The following is a 19,940-nucleotide window of genomic DNA, read 5'->3' on the forward strand; positions in this document are numbered from 1 at the left end:
CGATTGTTATGAAAACTTGAAATCGGCCCTAATTTAAAAAAATAAAATGTAACACCTTAATTTAACTAGGCAAGTCAGTTAAAACCTCTTGGGACTAGGGGGCAGAATTTTCACTTTTGGATAAATAGCGTGCACAATTTCAACTTCCTGCTACTCATGCCAAGAATATAAGATATGCATATTATTCATATATTTCGATAGAAAACACTGAAGTTTCTAAAACTGTTTGAATCATGTCTGTGAGTATAACAGAACTTATGTAGCAGGCAAACCCCCGAGGACTAACTGTTCAGATATATTTTTTCCCCCTGCCTCTCTCTGTTCCCTGGCTTGTTATTGCCAAGGGATATTTCTTAGGGACCTGTTTTCAGTTCCTACCGCTTCCACTGGATGTCACCAGTCTTTGGAGGTTTGAGGTTTTGAGGTTATTCCTTTGTGCAATGAAGAAGTAGGCCAACTAGGAACTGGGGACACTTTTGTGAGTTGCACAAGACGTGAAAAGTGGCGCTGGTTTGTTTTCTTTCCTGTATTGAACACAGATTGCCCCGTCTACAATTTGATCGATTATTAACGTTTAAAAATACCTAAAGTTGTATTACAAAAATAGTTTGAAATATTTGTTAGTGAGGTTGCGTTTTTTGTAAGCTGTTTTTTTCTGGATCAAACGCGCTTATATAAATGGACATTTTGGATATATATGGATTGAATTAATCAAACAAAAGGACAAATTGTGATGTTTATGGGACATATTGGAGTGCCAACAAAAGAAGCTTGTCAAAGGTAATGCATGTTTTATATTTTATTTCAGCGTTTTGTGTAGAGCCTGCAGGTTTGAAATATGCCAACTCCTTTGTTTACTGCTGGTGCAGATGGTGCAGGCTATCAGATAATAGCTTCCTTTGCTTTATGCTTTCGCCGAAAAGCATTTTAAAAATCTGACATGTTGGCTGGATTCACAACGAGTGTAGCTTTAATTGAGTATCTTACATGTGTGATTTAATGAAAGTTTGAATTTTATAGTATTTTATTTGAATCTGGCGCTCTGCATTTTCCCTGGCAATTGGCCAGTTGAGACATTTGTGTCCCACCTATCCCTAACCAGTTTAAGAACACATTCTTATTTTCAATGACGGCCTAGGAACGGTGGGTTAACTGCCTTGTTCAGGGGCAGAACGACAGATTTTTACCTTGTCAGCTCGGGGATTCAATCTTGCAACCTTACAGTTAACTAGTCCAACACTTGAACCACCTGCCTCTCATTGCCTGTTACGCGAATGCAGTAAGAAGCCAAGGTAAGTTGCTAGCTAGCATTAAACTTATCTTATAAAAAACAATCAATCATAATCACTAGCTATAACTACACATGGTTGATGATATTACTAGTTTATCTAGCGTGTCCTGCATTGCATATAATCGATGCAGTGCGCATTCGCGAAAAAGGACTGTCATTGCTCCAACGTGTACCTAACCATAAACATCAACGCCTTTCTTAAAATCAATACACAAGTATATATTTTTAAACCTGCATATTTAGTTAATATTGCCTGCTAACATTAATTTATTTTAACTAGGTAAATTATGTAACTTCTCTTGCAACAGAGTCAGGGTATATGCAGCAGTTTGGGCCGCCTGGCTCGTTGCGAACTGTGTGAAGACTATTTCTTCCTAACAAAGACAGCCAACTTCGCCAAACGGGATGATTTAACAAAAGCGCATTTGCGAAAAAAGCACAATCGTTGCACAACTGTACCTAACCATAAGCACCAATGCCTTTCTTAAAAATCAATACACAGAAGTATATATTTTTAAACCTGCATATTTAGCTTAAAGAAATCCAGATTAGCAGGCAATATTAACCAGGTGAAATGATGTTACTTCTCGTGTTCATTGCACGCAGAGTCAGGGTATATGCAACAGTTTGGGCCGCCTGGCTCGTTGCGAACTAATTTGCCAGGATTTTACGTAATTATGACATAAAATTGAAGGTTGTACAATGTAACAGCAATATTTAGACATAGTGCTGCCACCTGTTAGATAAAATACAGAACAGTTCTGTATTTCACTGAAATAAACGTTTTGTTTTCAAAATGATAGTTTCCGGATTCGACCATATTAATGACCGTATTTCTGTGTGTTTTTATATTATAATTAAGTCTATGATTTGATAGTTCATAGAGCAGTCTGAGCGGTGGTAGGCAGCAGCAGGCTGGTAAGCATTCATTCAAACAGCACTTTAGTGCGTTTTCCCAGCAGCTCTTCGCAGTGCTTCAAGCCTTGAGCTGTTTATGACTTCAAGCATATCAACTCCCGAGATTAGGCTGGTGTAACCGATGTGAAATGGATAGCTAATTGGCGGGGTGCACGCTAATAGAGCTTCCAAACGTCACTCGCTCGGAGACTTGGAGTAGTTGTTCCCCTTGTTCTGCAAGGGCAGTGGATTTTGTGGAGCGATGGGTAACGATGATTCGAGGGTGGCTGTTATTGATGTGTTCCTGGTTCGAGCCCAGGTAGGGGCGAGGAGGGACGGAAGCTATACTGTTACACTGGCAATACTAAAGTGCCTATAAGAACATCCAATGGTAAAAGGTATAGGAAATACAAATGGTAGAGAGAGAAATAGTCCTATAAACACTATATTAACTACAACCTAAAACCTCTTACCTAGGAATATTGAAGTCTCATGTTAAAAGGAACCACCAGTTTTCATATGTTCTCATGTTCAGAGCAAGGAACCTAAACGTTAGCTTTTTTACATGGCACATATTGCACTTTTACTTTCTTCTCCAACACTTTGTTTTTACATTATTTAAACCAAATTGAACATGTTTCATTATTTATTTGAGGCTAAATTGATTTTTATTTATGTATTATATTAAGTTAAAATAAGTGTTCATTCAGTATTGTTGTAATTGTCATTATTACCAATAAATACACTTTTTATTTTAAAAATGTTTAAAAAAATTAAAAATAGAAAATCAGCCGATTAATCGGTATTGGCTTCCTCCAATAATCGGTATCGGTATTGAAAAATCATAATCGGTCAACCTCTAAATCATACATTCTCAGTCCCCATCAGGTGTGTAGATACAGTGGGGAGAACAAGTATTTGATACACTGCCAATTTTGCAGGTTTTCCTACTTACAAAGCATGTAGAGGGCTGTCATTTTTATCATAGGTACACTTGTGAGAGACGGAATCTAAAACAAAAATCCAGAAAATCACATTGTATAATTTTAAAGTAATTAATTTGCATTTTATTGCATGACATAAGTATTTGATACATCAGAAAAGCAGAACTTAATATTTGGTAGAGAAACCTTTGTTTGCAATTACAGAGATCATATGTTTCCTGTAGTTCTTGACCAGGTTTGCACACACCGCAGCAAGGATTTTGGCCCACTCCTCCATACAGACCTTCTCCAGATCCTTCAGTGTTCAGGGCTGTCGCTGGGCAATACGGACTTTCAGCTCCCTACAAAGATGTTCTATTGGGTTCAGGTCTGGAGACTGGCTAGGCCTCTCCAGCACCTTGAGATACTTCTTACGGACCCACTGCTTAGTTGCCCTGGCTGTGTGTTTCGGGTCGTTGTCATTCTGGAAGACCCAGCCACGACCCATCTTCAATGCTCTTACTGAGAGAAGGAGGTTGTTGGCCAAGATCTCACGATACATGGCCACATCCATCGTCCACTCAATACGGTGCAGTCATCCTGTTCCCTTTGCAGAAAAACATCCCCAAAGAATGATGTTTCCACCTCCATGCTTCATGGTTGGGATGGTGTTCTTGGGGTTGTACTCATCCTTCTTCCTCCAAACACGGCGAGTGGAGTTTAGACCAAAAAGCTCTATTTTTGTCTCATCTGACCATATGACATTCTCCCAATCTTCTTCTAGATCCTCCAAATGCTCTGTAGCAAACTTCAGACGGGCCTGGACATGTACTGGCTTAAGCAGGGGGACACGTCTGGCACTCCAGGATTTAAGTCCCTGGCGGCGTAGTGTGTTACTGATGGTAGGCTTTGTTACTTTGGTCCCAGCCCTCTGCAGGTCATTCACTAGGTCCCCCTGTGTGGTTCTGGGATTTTTGCTCACCGTTCTTGTGATCATTTTGACCCCACGGGGTGAGATCTTGCGTGGAGCCCCAGATCGAGGGAGATTATCAGTGGTCTTGTATGTCTTCCATTTCCTAATAATTGCTCCCACAGTTGATTTCTTCAAACCAAGCTGCTTAACTATTGCAGATTCAGTCTTCCCAGCCTGGTGCAGGTCTACAATTTTGTTTCTGGTGTCCTTTGACAGCTCTTTGGTCTTGGCCATAGTGGAGTTTGGAGTGTGACTGTTTGAGGTTGTGGACAGGTGTCTTTTATACTGATAACAAGTTTAAACAAGTGCCATTAATACAGGTAACGAGTGGAGGACAGAGGAGCCTCTTAAAGAAGAAGTTACAGGTCTGTGAGAGCCAGAAATCTTGCTTGTTTGTAGGTGACCAAATACTTATTTTCCACCATAATTTGCAAATAAATTCATTAAAAATCCTACAATGTGATTTTCTGGATTTTTTCCCCCTAATTTTGTCTGTCATAGTTGAAGTGTACCTATGATGAAAATTACAGGCCTCTCATCTTTTTAAGTGGGAGAACTTGCACAATTGGTGGCTGACTAAATACTTTTTTGCCCCACTGTATGTCATGCACTAAAATGCAAATTAATTACTTAAAAATCATACAATGTGATTAAATGACACAACGAAAACATTTCCTGAATAACTGAAATAATCGGCTACTGTAGCTAGACTAATGCAGTTGCACAATAGTGACTTTCCTGATCACATTCTGTCAACATGCTTCTTGGTCTTCCTGAGAAAAAGTGAAGATCTAAATTAAAGGTCATGACAAAATTGGCTGGATCCAGGTGCTTTGCTGAACAGTTTTGGCTCCTTTTACGCACGGAAATAAGTGTGTAAATCAGACAGGTCTGGCTTTCTGTTGTGGCTTCTGTGAGACCTGTAGGAAACAAGTGATTTGTTCTTAATTGTGCAATGTCACTGCGGTGTGCACACTGGCCCCATTGTTTGCCAATGCAAATGCACCGTTAGATAAGTGCCCTGACAAGTAGGTTACAGTGTGTAACCCCTTCCTTTTCAACAGGAAAAAAAAGCTTTTTGGAAAAGTTTGAAATGAGAAGCCTACGTATTGCTGACATCACAAGTGTAGGCCTATGACACATAACAGCTACAGAGGACTTCAGAGGTGAGTGTCGCCTCGATCACATGTCATCTGGATACGTGTGCAACAAAAGTTCAACATTCACCTTCTGCTACCATTTCGGTCAAGCCGTCTACACATACAGTTTGATGCATACGTTCTATAAATCCAACATGCAACACAGAACGCACTGCAACTGCCTCTGCAACACAATGCTGAAAGGCAAACACAGTGTTCCATTGAAAATTAATGTACTTCTGGAGTTTCAAAATGCAACGACGCTGCCGGTGTGATCGAGGCGTTTCCCCTGCTCTCTTGACTAAGTGGGGTACCTTATCACCTTATAGATATGTAATGAACATAAACTATTTCCTCAACTCCGTTCTTACTTCCCAAACAGTGAGTAAAGACTATAGACTGACTGTGTGCAGTACATGATGTACTTACATGCATAGTGCTTATTTTTACAAGCTGCTTTTTGGGAATCAAGTTGTAGCGTGACTTTACCCTGAGGACAGTGTATCTTGTTACCATACTAAAGGTTAGGATTGGGCATGCTGATCCTAGATTTGTGCTTACGGCAACTTCAACGTAGGGTGACTATTTACAGCACAGTTTCAAGTCACGATTACTAAAAAAAATGTCATATTCTTCAGATTTTGTGTGTGCAAAAAGGACAACTATGGCTCCTGACGGCTATGTGGGAAAATATAATTCAATGGGTTTTTACTACATTCTATGTTTTTTACGTCAGTGTTGCACATACAGCTGTGTGCTTCTCTCGTTTTATAGCATGGGAATTAACATTTCAAGGCAGTCTTGATCAGATCACTGACACCAATCCATGTAATAAAATCTATTATAGATCATAGCTGCCAAAACAGAGTACGGCAATCCTTTGTTGTTAATATTGTAAATATAGAGTACTTTATTGAGTGTGCTAATATAAAATGTGCTAAACAAAGATGTGAATGTGTAGTAGTTTAGTAGCACTATAAATATTCAACTGACATAGGAAAGCCATCTGAGGTTTTAGACAGTTTCCAAAAAGAATAGCAGTTATTCTTAAAGTTGCACTATGCAGAAATCGTTCCGCAATTTCCTGGTTTCCAAAACTCTTAATAGTTAGCCTAATTTCAGTTTGTGAGACAAAATAAGCTAGTGTACTATAGAGAATAATTTTACCATCTAAAATGCTGTGAAATATATTTTCCTTAATCATATTCCAAAAAATATGGTCGTTTCAGCTAGTGTACAAACCCAAAACTACATTTAAGAAATAGAAATATACAGACAGAAATGTCTAAGAAGAATCTGTTCTGTGTGAATTTGGACAGGTTGCCCAAAAAATGACATATTGGCACTTTAAAGCTAGAATCCTTAGTTGCTACATTAATTCACACACACACACACACACACAAAAGCTTGACAAACCTACTCATTCTAGGGTTTTTATTTTTTACTATTTTCTAATATTGAAAATATCAAAACTATGAAATAACTCATATATAGGAACCAAAAAAGTGTTAAACAATACTAAATATATTTTACTCTCCTTATTGGTCAAATAGCACTTACACAGCCTCGAGGTGTGTTTGGTCATTGTTCTGTTGAAAAACAAATGATAGTCCCACTAAGCGAAAACAAAATGGGATGGCGTATCACTGCAGAATGCTGTGGTAGCCATGTTGGTTAAGTGTGCCTTGAATACTAAATAAAGTCACTGACAGTGTCACCAGCAAAGCACCCCACACCATCACACCTCCCCCATGCTTCACAGTGGGAACCAGACATGCGAAGATCATCCGTTCACCTACTCTGCGTCTCACAAAGACACGTTGGTTGGAACCAAAAATCTACAATTTTGACTCATCAGACCAAAAGGACAGATTTCCTCCGGTCTAATATCCATTGCTCATGTTTCTTGGCCCAAGCAAGTCTCTTCTTCTTACTGGTGTCCTTAAGTAGTGGCTTCATTGCAGAAATGAGACCATGAAGGACTGACTCACTCAGTCTCCTCTGAAAAGTTAATGTCTTCCTTTCCAGTTTCACCATAGCGCGTGATGGTTATTGCGGCTGCACTTGAAAAAAATGAAATATTCTTGAAATGTTCTTGATTGACTGGCCTACATGTCTTGAAGTAGTGATGGCCTGTTGTTTCTCTTTTCTTTATGAGCGGTTCTTGCCATAATATGGACTTGGTCTTTGATAAATAGGGCTATCTTCTGTATACCACCCCTACCTTGACACAACACAACTGATTGGCTCAAACGCATTAAGAAGGAAAGGAATTCCACTATTTAACTTTATACAAGGCACACCTGTTAATTGAAATACATTCCAGGTGACTACCTCGTGAAGCTGGTTGAGAGAATGCCAAGAGTGTACAAAGCTGACATCAAGCAAAGGGTGGCTACTTGGAAGAACCTCAAAATAAAATAGAATTTGATTTGTGTAACACTTTTTTGGTTACATGATTCCATATGTTTAATGTCATAGTTTTGATGTCTTCACTACTATTCTACAATGTAGAAAATAGCACAAATAAAGAAAAACCATGAATGAGTAGTTGTGTCCAAACTTTTGACTGGTACTGTATATGCATTGATTCTTGAAGAATATAACTTACAAGATTGTTTTATTCCAATGTTTGTAAACAAAACCTGTATAGTCTCAAAACATGAATAGGACTAATTGTCATGGATGGTTAGTCCTTGGATATATGGCTTGCTCTATGAATTTGCGAAGTTATTTCTCCAGGCCCTTCCCTAAACTTTTTACCAAAACATAGGCGGGGGTACGCTTTCTTATTGTTTCAATTAAGATTCTAGCTTCAATGACAACCTCGTTGCACCCATTTTAACTGTGAAAGTGCCATCACACGACTGTGCCCATCCCCTAACTTCACACACACAGGCTTTTTCAGGTGGGCACAATGATACTGAACAGTCAGACAGAAATAGTGTAAAACAGACAATAAATTCTCTGTTGTGTAAGATAAACATACATTTCAGCTTTATCACATGACATGTATCTTTAAGGACCCCACTGAATAAGCGCTGGTTGTTACCTGCGGTGGTTACCTACTTAGGGTCAGAAGATAGGCGGGCCCCCTCTTCAAGGTGTCAACTAGTGGCGATAGATTCCTGGGTTATATCACTGATTGATCAGACTTGTGTTGTCACCACTCAGTGTGGTGGACTTGTTCAACAGAACAACCAGATTTCAGCCGGTGCAACCCAACAAAACCAAAACACACCTTGGCTTTGACAAAAGCGAGAACACTCACCATCTCTGCACAGTCGCATGGCTTCTCGATTTTTCCCGAACTCTTTCAAACTTTCCTCTGATTCGGCACCTAAAAGAGGCAATCGGATACACACGAAGATAAATAGTTGCACTTGCTTGCTTCTGCTGTTGTTAACAGTAGCGTTTCTTCGTATTCCAAAAACTGCACGCAATCAGCAAAAAAAGCTCACGATCATCGTTATGTCTCGATTCTACACATACATCCAGTACGCACGAGCACTCACCGTCGTTGCCGTGGAGTTTGGCAGCATCGACCCAGCTGCTCCAAGGCTGTCCCAACATTATTTCTGGACTAGGCATGGATCTGCGCTCCGCACCAGTCGCCATTGCTGTGGAGCCTTCTCCCCGCTGGATCTGCTGCTGTTGCTGCTTCAGCTGCCTGGCCACTCTGCGCTGCTCCCCCCTGACGTCATCATCGGCCCTTTCCGACATTCTTTCCGCTACAATGTAACAAAACAGCAGTCAGCGTTGTGGTGTTCTCAGGATTCCTTCATTGATTGTCTCGGGCAAACGCATGTTTTGGTAACGCAAATCCCGTTGATTATGTGTTTAGAAGCTAGAGGGAGTGACACCACCGAAATCGCTCTTGTTTTGACGGGTACATGTGTGCGAGGCCGTCCCCCGGCACATACAGTCTGGGCAATCGCAGATATCACAGATAAAACTTTAAGGAGGAGCATCTAAATGCACCTCCCTGAGTGCATTAAACGTGATAAATCCAGGTCACTTACACGCGGTGACAACAATATGTTTTCAATTATCAAATAAATACTATATTCATCACCTTCGTATAGCCTATGCCTAATTGATACAGTTCACATAGGAATTCGTTTTTTTTTTCTTCCGAAAAACGTATTTTATGAATGAAAACGAACCAAATTAATATTAGTGCCCTAATATTGATCAAATTAACATGCTTCGAGGTATTATATCATAACAACCAGAATATCCCTCTTGCTTCCAACTTCAAAAATGTTCAGATAGGATACACACCTTCGATAATGCACATCGATGACCGAACAGTTAATTTATATAAAAACAGTTTATTAAAGTAAAACAATTAAGACAGGGACCTGTTTGTCGCCGGATGGGGGAGTATATATTCATTGATGTCCTACTTCCTTAATAAGGCGCGACTGCTTTCCAGTTTACAGTAGTCAGATTCATATTTCTCACAACCTTTTGCGTCACATCAGCGCTATGTGGCGAATGGATGGAGTTCCTACTTCCATAATCTAGGAATTGGTAACACTTTACACCAAACAAGCAGAAAGAAAGCTATCCCGTTAACTATTTCCTTTCTAAAACACTTCATTCAGGTTTACAGTTACCTAATCTACAGACACTTATATATTACAAAAATATGAATGTCTGAGGTCTTTATAGAATTGAAATATTCCTAGGAAGTATACCTTCAACTTTCCAAATGGGATTCGGATTTAAATGGAGTGACCAGGATGTCTACATATTATCTCATGTTTGTACCTCTCAGCACAGGCCTCTACTCCTGCTATTGATGGGCAGGATCAATCTGTAACTGACAATGTACACGTGACCTCACCTACCATACAGGAATCCAGTTTGAAGTGAAGGTTCTAACATGTTAATAAGTGTTGAAATCCTACACAACCATCTTCAGTTTTCAACTTGCTTACTTACCGGTAGTAAGCAGAAATGACTGAATGCATTTTCATTGCATGCTCAAAAATTCTACTGGCAATACAAAAGGCTAAAAGGCCAAAACAACAAGTGGGTAGAAACTAGCCCTACAAATTACAACTAATTAGTGCATCAATTTATGACAGACAGCAAAACGTGTAGGCCTGATGCTGAAATGGAACTGGTTTTGGGGGATTGTATATGGTTCAACAGTCACGTAATTACAAATACTACATTTGTTTAGATTTTTTTTACATGATTGATTATAGGTATGTATACTAATCAATAATAAAATATTACTTGGCAAATTGTCTGCATCTGACAGACTGACATACTAAGAATAAAGTTAGGCTATTTTTTATATTTTTTAAACACTGCTCAAAAAAATAAAGGGAAGACTAAAATAACACATCCTAGATCTGAATGAATGAAATATTCTTATTAAATACTTTTTTCTTTACATAGTTGAATGTGCTGACAACAAAATCACACAAAAATGATCAATGGAAATCAAATTTATCAACCCATGGAGGTCTGGATTTGGAGTCACACTCAAAATTAAAGTGGAAAACCACACTACATGCTGATCCAACTTTGATGTAATGTCCTTAAAACAAGTCAAAATGAGGCTCAGCAGTGTGTGTGGCCTCCACGTGCCTGTATGACCTCCCTACAATGCCTGGGCATGCTCCTGATGAGGTGGCGGATGGTCTCCCGAGGGATCTCCTCCCAGACCTGGACTAAAGCATCCACCAACTCCTGGACAGTCTGTGGTGCAACGTGGTGTTGGTGGATGGAGTGAGACATGATGTCCCAGATGTGCTCAATTGGATTCAGGTCTGGGGAACGGGCGGGCCAGTCCATAGCATCAATGCCTTCCTCTTGCAGGAACTGCTGACACACTCCAGCCACATGAGGTCTAGCATTGTCTTGCATTAGGAGGAACCCAGGGCCAACCGCACCAGCATATGGTCTCACAAGGGGTCTGAGGATCTCATCTCGGTACCTAATGGCAGTCAGGCTACCTCTGGCGAGCACATGGAGGGCTGTGCGGCCCCCCAAAGAAATGCCACCCCACACCATGACTGACCCACCGCCAAACCGGTCATGCTGGAGGATGTTACAGGCAGCAGAACGTTCTCCACGGCGTCTCCAGGGTCTGTCACGTCTGTCACATGTGCTCAGTGTGAACCTGCTTTCATCTGTGAAGAGCACAGGGCGCCAGTGGCGAATTTGCCAATCTTGGTGTTCTCTGGCAAATGCCAAACGTCCTGCACGGTGTTGGGCTGTTAGCACAACCCCCACCTGTGGACGTCGGGCCCTCATACCACCCTCATGGAGTCTGTTTCTGACCGTTTGAGCAAACACATGCACATTTCAAATCAAATCAAATTTTATTTGTCACATACACATGGTTAGCAGATGTTAATGCGAGTGTAGCGAAATTCTTGTGCTTCTATTTCCGACAATGCAGTAATAACCAACGAGTAATCTAGCTAAAAATTCCAAAACTACTACCTTATACACACAAGTAAAGGGATAAAGAATATGTACATAAAGATATATGAATGAGTGATGGTAAAGAGCGGCATAGGCAAGATGCAGTAGATGGTATCGAGTACAGTATATACATATGAGATGAGTATGTAAACAAAGTGGCATAGTTTAAAGTGGCTAGTGATACATGTATTACATAAAGATGCAGTAGATTATATAGAGTACAGTATATTCGTATACATATGAGATAAATAATGTAGGGTATGTAAACATTATATTAAGTAGCATTGTTTAAAGTGGCTAGTGATATATTTTACATCAATTCCCATTATTAAAGTGGCTGGAGTTGAGTCAGTGTGTTGGCAGCAGCCACTCAATGTTAGTGGTGGCTGTTTAACAGTCTGATGGCCTTGAGATAAACAGCTTCTTTCAGTCTCTCGGTCCCAGCTTTGATGCACCTGTACTGACCTCGCCTCCTGGATGATAGCGGGGTGAACAGGCAGTGGCTCGGGTGGTTGTTGTCCTTGATGATCTTTATGGCCTTCCTGTGACATCGGGTGGTGTAGGTGTCCTGGAGGGCAGGTAGTTTGCCCCCGGTGATGCGTTGTGCAGACCTCACTACCCTCTGGAGAGCCTTACGGTTGTGGGCGGAGCAGTTGCCGTACCAGGCGGTGATACAGCCCAACAGGATGCTCTCGATTGTGCATCTGTAGAAGTTTGTGAGTGCTTTTGGTGACAAGCCAAATTTCTTCAGCCTCCTGAGGTTGAAGAGGCGCTGCTGCCTCTTCAGTTTGTCTGTGATGTGTACGCCGAGGAACTTAAAACTTACTACCCTCTCCACTACTGTTCCATCGATGTGGATAGGGGGGTGTTCCCTCTGCTGTTTCCTGAAGTCCACAATCATCTCCTTAGTTTTGTTGACATTGAGTGTGAGGTTATTTTCCTGACACCACACTCCGAGGGCCCTCACCTCCTCCCTGTAGGCCGTCTCGTCGTTGTTGGTAATCAAGCCTACCACTGTTGTGTCGTCCGCAAACTTGATGATTGAGTTGGAGGCGGGCGTGGCCACGCAGTCGTGGGTGAACAGGGAGTACAGGAGAGGGCTCAGAACGCACCCATGTGGGGCCCCAGTGTTGATGATCAGCGGGGTGGAGATGTTGTTACCTACCCTCACCACCTGGGGGCGGCCAGTCAGGAAGTCCAGTACCCAGTTGCACAGGGCGGGGTCGAGACCCAGGGTCTCGAGCTTGATGACGAGTTTGGAGGGTACTATGGTGTTAAATGCTGAACTGTAGTCGATGAACAGCATTCTCACATAGGTATTCCTCTTGTCCAGATGGGTTAGGGCAGTGTGCAGTGTGGTTGAGATTGCATCGTCTGTGGAACTATTTGGGCGGTAAGCAAATTGGAGTGGGTCTAGGGTGTCAGGTAGGGTGGAGGTGATATGGTCCTTGACTAGTCTCTCAAAGCACTTCATGATGACGGAGGTGAGTGCTACAGGGCGGTAGTCGTTTAGCTCATTTACCTTAGCTTTCTTGGGAACAGGAACAATGGTGGCCCTCTTGAAGCATATGGGAACAGCAGACTTGGATAGGGATCGATTGAATATGTCCGTAAACACACCAGCCAGCTGGTCTGCGCATGCTCTGAGGGCGCGGCTGGGGATGCCGTCTGGGCCTGCAGCCTTGCGAGGGTTAACACGTTTAAATGTTTTACTCACCTCGGCTGCAGTGAAGGAGAGTCCGCATGTTTTGGTTGCGGGCCGTGTCAGTGGCACTGTATTGTCCTCAAAGCGGGCAAAAAAGTTATTTAGTCTGCCTGGGAGCAAGGCATCCTGGTCCGTGACTGGGCTAGTTTTCTTTTTGTAATCCGTGATTGACTGTAGACCCTGCCACATACCTCGTGTCTGAGCCGTTGAATTTTGATTCTACTTTGTCTCTATACTGACGCTTAGCTTGTTTGATTGCCTTGCGGAGGGAATAGCTACACTGTTTGTATTCGGTCATGTTTCCGGTCACCTTGCCCTGATTAAAAGCAGTGGTTCGCACTTTCAGTTTCACGCGAATGCTGCCATCAATCCACGGTTTCTGGTTTGGGAATGTTTTAATCGTTGCTATGGGAACGACATCTTCAACGCACGTTCTAATGAACTCGCTCACTGAATCAGCGTATTCGTCAATGTTGTTGTCTGACGCAATACGAAACATATCCCAGTCCACGTGATGGAAGCAGTCTTGGAGCATGGAATCAGATTGGTCGGACCAGCGTTGAACAGACCTCAGGGTGGGAGCTTCTTGTTTTAGTTTCTGTCTATAGGCAGGGTGCAACAAAATGGAGCCGTGGTCAGCTTTTCCGAAGGGAGTGCGGGGGAGGGCCTTATATGCATCGCGGAAGTTAGAATAGCAATGATCCAAGGTTTTACCAGCCCTGGTTGTGCAATCGATATGCTGATACAATTTGTGGCCTGCTGGAGGTCATTTTGCAGGGCTCTGGCAGTGCTCCTCCTGCTCCTCCTTGCACAAAGGCAGAGGTAGCGGTCCTGCTGCTGGGCTGTTGCCCTCCTACGGCCTCCTCCACGTCTCCTGATGTACTGGCCTGTCTCCTGGTAGCGCCTCCATGCTCTGGACACTACCCTGACAGACACAGCAAACCTTCTTGCCACAGCTCGCATTGATGTCCCATCCTGGATGAGCTGCACTACCTGAGCCACTTGTGTGGGTTGTAGACTCCGTCTCATGCTATCACTAGAGTGAAAGCACCGCCAGCATTCAAAAGTGACCAAAACATCAGCCAGGAAGCATAGGAACTGAGAAGTGGTCTGTGGTTATCACCTGCAGAACCACTCCTTTATTGGGGGTGTCTTGCTAATTGCCTATAATTTCCATCTGTTGTCTATTCCATTTGCACAACAGCATGTGAAATTTATTGTCAATCAGTGTTGCTTCCTAAGTGGACAGTTTGATTTCACAGAAGTGTGATTGACTTGGAGTTACATTGTGTTGTTTAAGTGTTCCCTTTCTTTTTTTGAGCAGTGTATTATACTTTCATGTTGGTCTATGCAGTTGTTATACCATATGAATTTGGAGCTACAGCTTATGGCACAAACGGGTCTTCCGTGCATCAGAAGGCATTGACACAACGGGGGCCAATGCAGTTCTTCAGGTGTCAAGGATAACTTTGTGACACTCCATCCCGCTTTGACCTTCTGACAGACTCATCTGGTTCATGGAACCAACATGACCCACGGGGTTCGAACCCAGGTTTATGGTGCAGCAGAAGACCGCATCAGTCTAATAAGTTAAGGCATTGTCTTCAGGTCTCAGCCTAAGTTAATCATGTCCAAGCTTGGTCGTCATACCACTTGTTACATTTACTAGTGTAGTATCAATATCTTATTGAGATTTTGTAATGAAATGGCCGCTGAAAAACTGCAGACCTGAGAGTAGAGTCTGATTGTAGATATGTTGCAGGACTGTGGAGTGAGTCTCAAGATTGATGTGTAGAATTTGAGTAGAAATACAGGGTATTGTGCTTACTGAACACTTACCTTGTCAAATGTGGAAAAGGGAACACAATCTTAACTGGATCAGTAAAACCTCATCGGTTTGGGTGATCTCTGGTCGCTCCACACAAGTTGTGGAAGGAATCTGGTTGAGATAGAGAAAGAGACGGGTGGGAAACGTTAGTATTAGGTTCATTGTTTTCCTTGTCTTGATGCCGTAATCACTGTTTAAGGAATTACAGTGTTGTCTGTCTGGAAGATAACGCCGCCTCCAATGCTCCTGGTGGATCTGGCTGTGGCTCTGTGCTCGGCAGCTTTCAAGCTAGCACATGAGCTACTTATGGAGCTCCTCGCCGCAGCAGAGTAATCCAATCCAATAAGCACTATCCCTGGTTAACCACTCCAGAGCCCTGCAGTTTGCAGCGCAATAATCCCTTTCAAAGATTAGGATAAAAACAAAACTAAAATCATTTCCCCATTAAAATATTTTTTGAAGGTGGTGGGGGTTGGGGGACTTGAGCCATCAAACTTAATTTAACTGGACACAGGAAACCAATTCTTTCCACAAGAACAACTGTCGCAAACTGTAGGCTATTAATGTACCACACATTAGCCTAATGAGACCGCAATAAAAATTTGAAAAATTAAATACAGAACAGTAATAACAATTAGGCCTACCATTTTAGTTTTTTTTACACAAAAGCATTGTAAATATCAGTATGCCCAGAACTAACTTCAATAAAAAAATGTTTACCATTGTAGGCTACTCATCAATTCAACACAATGTGAATAATGAAAACACTATTACAAAGATGTGTGAGATGTGTTAGCTAATTGAAGTTTATAATTTAAAAAGGAAAACCCTTTTGCAATAATGTTAGCACAGCTGAAAACTGTTGTGCTAATAAAAGAAGCAATAAAACTGGCCTTCTTTAGACTAGTTGAGTACCTGGGGCATCAGCATCTGTAGGTTCGATTACAGGCTCAAAATGGCCAGAAAACAAAGACCTTTCTTCTGAAACTCGTCAGTCTATTCTTGTTCTAAGAAATGAAGGCTATTCCATGCAAGAAATTGCCAAGAAACTGAAGATCATGTACAACGAAGTGTACTACTCCCTTCACAGAACAGCACAAACTGTCTCTAACCAGAATAGAAAAAGGAGTGGGAGGCCCCGGAACACAACTGAGCAAGAGGACAAGTACATTAGAGTGTCTAGTTTGAGAAACAGACGTCTCGCAAGTCCTCAACTGGCAGCTTCATTAAATAGTACCCACAAAACATCAGTCTCAACATCAACAGTGAAGAGGCGACTCCGGGATGCTGGCCTTCTAGGTAGAGAACATTATTTTGCCCATCTTTATCTTTTCTTTTTATTGGCCAGTCTGAGATTTGCTTTTTCTTTGCAACTATGCATAGAAGGCCAGCATCCCGGAGTCGCCTCTTCACTGTTGATGTTGAGACTGGTGTTTTGCGGGTACTAAGAAAGTTCTTTGTTTCTTACTATTTTGAGCCTGTAATCGAACCCACAAATGCCGATGCTCCAAATACTCAACTAGGCTAAAGTTTTATTGCTTCTTTAAAACAGGACAACATTTTTCAACTGTGCTAACATAACTGCAAAAGGGTTTTCTAATGATCAATTAGCCTATTAAAATGATAAACTTGGACTAGCTAACACAACGTGCCATTGTAATACAGGCGTGATGGTTGCTGATAAATGGGCAAGTGTACGCCTATGTAGATATTCAATTTTATTTAATCTGCCGTTTCCAGCTACAATAGTCATTTACAACATTAACAATGTCTACACTGTATTTAAGATACATTTGAATGTGCTTTTCTTTCAAAAACAAGGACATTTCTAAGTGACCCCAAACTTTTGAACGGTGGTGTGTATATATATACAGTGCCTTGCGAAAGTATTCGGCCCCATTGAACTTTGCGACCTTTTGCCACATTTCAAGCTTCAAACATAAAGATATAAAACTGTATTTTTTGTGAAGAATCAACAACAAGTGGGACACAATCATGAAGTGGAACGACGTTTATTGGATATTTCAAACTTTTTTAACAAATCAAAAACTGAAAAATTGGGCGTGCAAAATTATTCAGCCCCTTTAGGTTAATACTTTGTAGCGCCACCTTTTGCTGCGATTACAGCTGTATGTCGCTTGGGGTATGTCTCTATCAGTTTTGCACATCGAGAGACTGAAATTTTTTCCCATTCCTCCTTGCAAAACAGCTCAAGCTCAGTGAGGTTGGATGGAGAGCATTTGTGAACAGCAGTTTTCAGTTCTTTCCACAGATTCTCAATTGGATTCAGGTCTGGACTTTGATTTGGCCATTCTAACACCTGGATATGTTTATTTTTGAACCATTCCATTGTAGATTTTGCTTTATGTTTTGGATCATTGTCTTGTTGGAAGACAAATCTCCGTCCCAGTCTCAGGTCTTTTGCAGACTCCATCAGGTTTTCTTCCAGAATGGTCCTGTATTTGGCTCCATCCATCTTCCCATCAATTTCAACCATCTTCCCTGTCCCTGCTGAAGAAAAGCAGGCCCAAACCATGATGCTGCCACCACCATGTTTGACAGTGGGGATGGTGTGTTCAGCTGTGTTGCTTTTACGCCAAACATAACGTTTTGCATTGTTGCCAAAAAGTTCCATTTTGGTTTCATCTGACCAGAGCACCTTCTTCCACATGTTTGGTGTGTCTCCCAGGTGGCTTGTGGCAAACTTTAAACGACACTTTTTATGGATATCTTTAAGAAATGGCTTTCTTCTTGCCACTCTTCCATAAAGGCCAGATTTGTGCAATATACAACTGATTGTTGTCCTATGGACAGAGTCTCCCACCTCAGCTGTAGATCTCTGCAGTTCATCCAGAGTGATCATGGGCCTCTTGGCTGCATCTCTGATCAGTCTTCTCCTTGTATGAGCTGAAAGTTTAGAGGGACGGCCAGGTCTTGGTAGATTTGCAGTGGTCTGATACTCCTTCCATTTCAATATTATCGCTTGCACAGTGCTCCTTGGGATGTTTAAAGCTTGGGAAATATTTTGTATCCAAATCCGGCTTTAAACTTCTTCACAACAGTATCTCGGACCTGCCTGGTGTGTTCCTTGTTCTTCATGATGCTCTCTGCGCTTTTAACGGACCTCTGAGACTATCACAGTGCAGGTGCATTTATACGGAGACTTGATTACACACAGGTGGATTGTATTTATCATCATTAGTCATTTAGGTCAACATTGGATAATTCAGAGATCCTCACTGAACTTCTGGAGAGAGTTTGCTGCACTGAAAGTAAAGGGGCTGAATAATTTTGCATGCCCAATTTTTCAGTTTTTGATTTGTTAAAAAAGTTTGAAATATCCAATAAATGTCGTTCCACTTCATGATTGTGTCCCACTTGTTGTTGATTCTTCACAAAAAATACAGTTTTATATATTTATGTTTAAAGCCTGAAATGTGGCAAAAGGTCGCAAAGTCCAAGGGGGCCGAATACTTTCGCAAGGCACTGTATATATATTTATTTATTTATACACTATGAAATAACACACATATGGAATCATGTGGTAAGCAAGTGTTAAACAAAGACCAATTCCATATTATGGCAAGAACAGCTCAAAAAAAGCAAAAAGAAACAAATCAGATATTTGACCGGTGGAAATCTGTCCTTTGGTCTGATGATTCCAAATTTGAGATTTTTGGAGCCAACAACCGTGTCTTTGTGAGACTCAGAGGAGGTGAACGGATGATCTCTGCATATGTGGTTCCCACAGTGAAGCATAGAGGTGGTGGTGTGATGGTGTGGGGTGCTTTGCTAGTGATACTGTCTGATTTATTTAGAATTCAAGGCACACTTAATCAGCATGGCTACCACAGCATTCTGCAGCGATATGCCATCCCAGCTTGTTTGCGCTTAGTGGGACTATCATTTGTTTTTCAACAGGACAATGTCCCAACACACACCTCCAGGATGTGTAAGTGCTATTTTACCAAGAATGAGAGTGATGGAGTGCTGCATCAGATGACCTGGCCTCCACAATCACCCTTGCTCAGCATATGTGGGAACTCCTTCAAGACTGTTGAAAAAGTATTCCAGGTGAAGCTGGTTGAGAGAATGCCAAGAGTGTGCAAAGCTGTCATCAAGGCAAAGGGTGGCTACTTTGAAGAATCTCAAATATAAAATACATTTCGATGTGTTTACAATTTAATAATGATGATTCCATTATTGTTATTTCATAGTTTTGATGTCTCCACTATTATTCTTCAACATAGAAAATAGTACAAATAAAATAGTACAAATAAAAGGAAAACCCTTGAATGAGTAGGTGTCCAAATTTTTGACTGGTACTAATATACAGTTGAAGTCGGAATTTCACATACACCATTGCTAAATACATTTAAACTCAGTTTTTCCACAATTCCTGACATGTAATTCTAGTACAAATTAGGTCATAGGTCAGTTAGGATCACCACTTTATTTGAAGAGAGAGAGAGCATACTGAATAGAGAAGTGTATTGGCCATGCAGCATTTACGGTGATACAGCCTCAGCAGACGTCAGGGCATTCATACTTCTTGCGCTTCGTGGAGCAGAGCTGTTGTCAAAGAAGTAAGTTTGTGTTTTCTACAGGATGTACCGCCCCCACCTATAGTCAACCAATCATATCAATGCAGAGTTATACAGAGCCCTGCGCAATGTTACAACATTTGGGAGGTGCATGGCGATGTGGTACAGAGTTTGATTTGGCCTCTGGCCT

General features: G+C 41.5%; 1 protein-coding gene across 9 annotated transcripts in view; it reads right to left on the minus strand.

The window, feature by feature from the left end:
* The window catches only part of LOC110527971 (ataxin-7), a 54,564-nt gene that overhangs the window by 23,176 nt on the left and 11,448 nt on the right, over positions 1-19,940 (minus strand). For 7 of the 9 annotated variants that reach the window (XM_021609622.2, XM_036983465.1, XM_036983463.1 and 4 more), the window contains 3 exons: positions 15,218-15,317; positions 8,739-8,954; positions 8,495-8,563 (listed from right to left, as the gene is read on the minus strand). In XM_021609622.2, the coding sequence (XP_021465297.2) occupies positions 8,495-8,563; positions 8,739-8,946 (277 nt within the window). In that variant the 5' untranslated portion in view covers positions 8,947-8,954; positions 15,218-15,317. Of the gene's footprint in view, positions 1-8,494; positions 8,564-8,738; positions 8,955-9,999; positions 10,046-15,217; positions 15,318-19,940 lie in introns of all 9 variants that reach the window. The other 2 variants (XM_036983466.1, XM_021609625.2) reach the window with 1 other exon arrangement.

Source organism: Oncorhynchus mykiss, chromosome 7, assembly GCF_013265735.2.
Source record: "Oncorhynchus mykiss isolate Arlee chromosome 7, USDA_OmykA_1.1, whole genome shotgun sequence".
Classification (NCBI taxonomy): domain Eukaryota; kingdom Metazoa; phylum Chordata; class Actinopteri; order Salmoniformes; family Salmonidae; genus Oncorhynchus; species Oncorhynchus mykiss.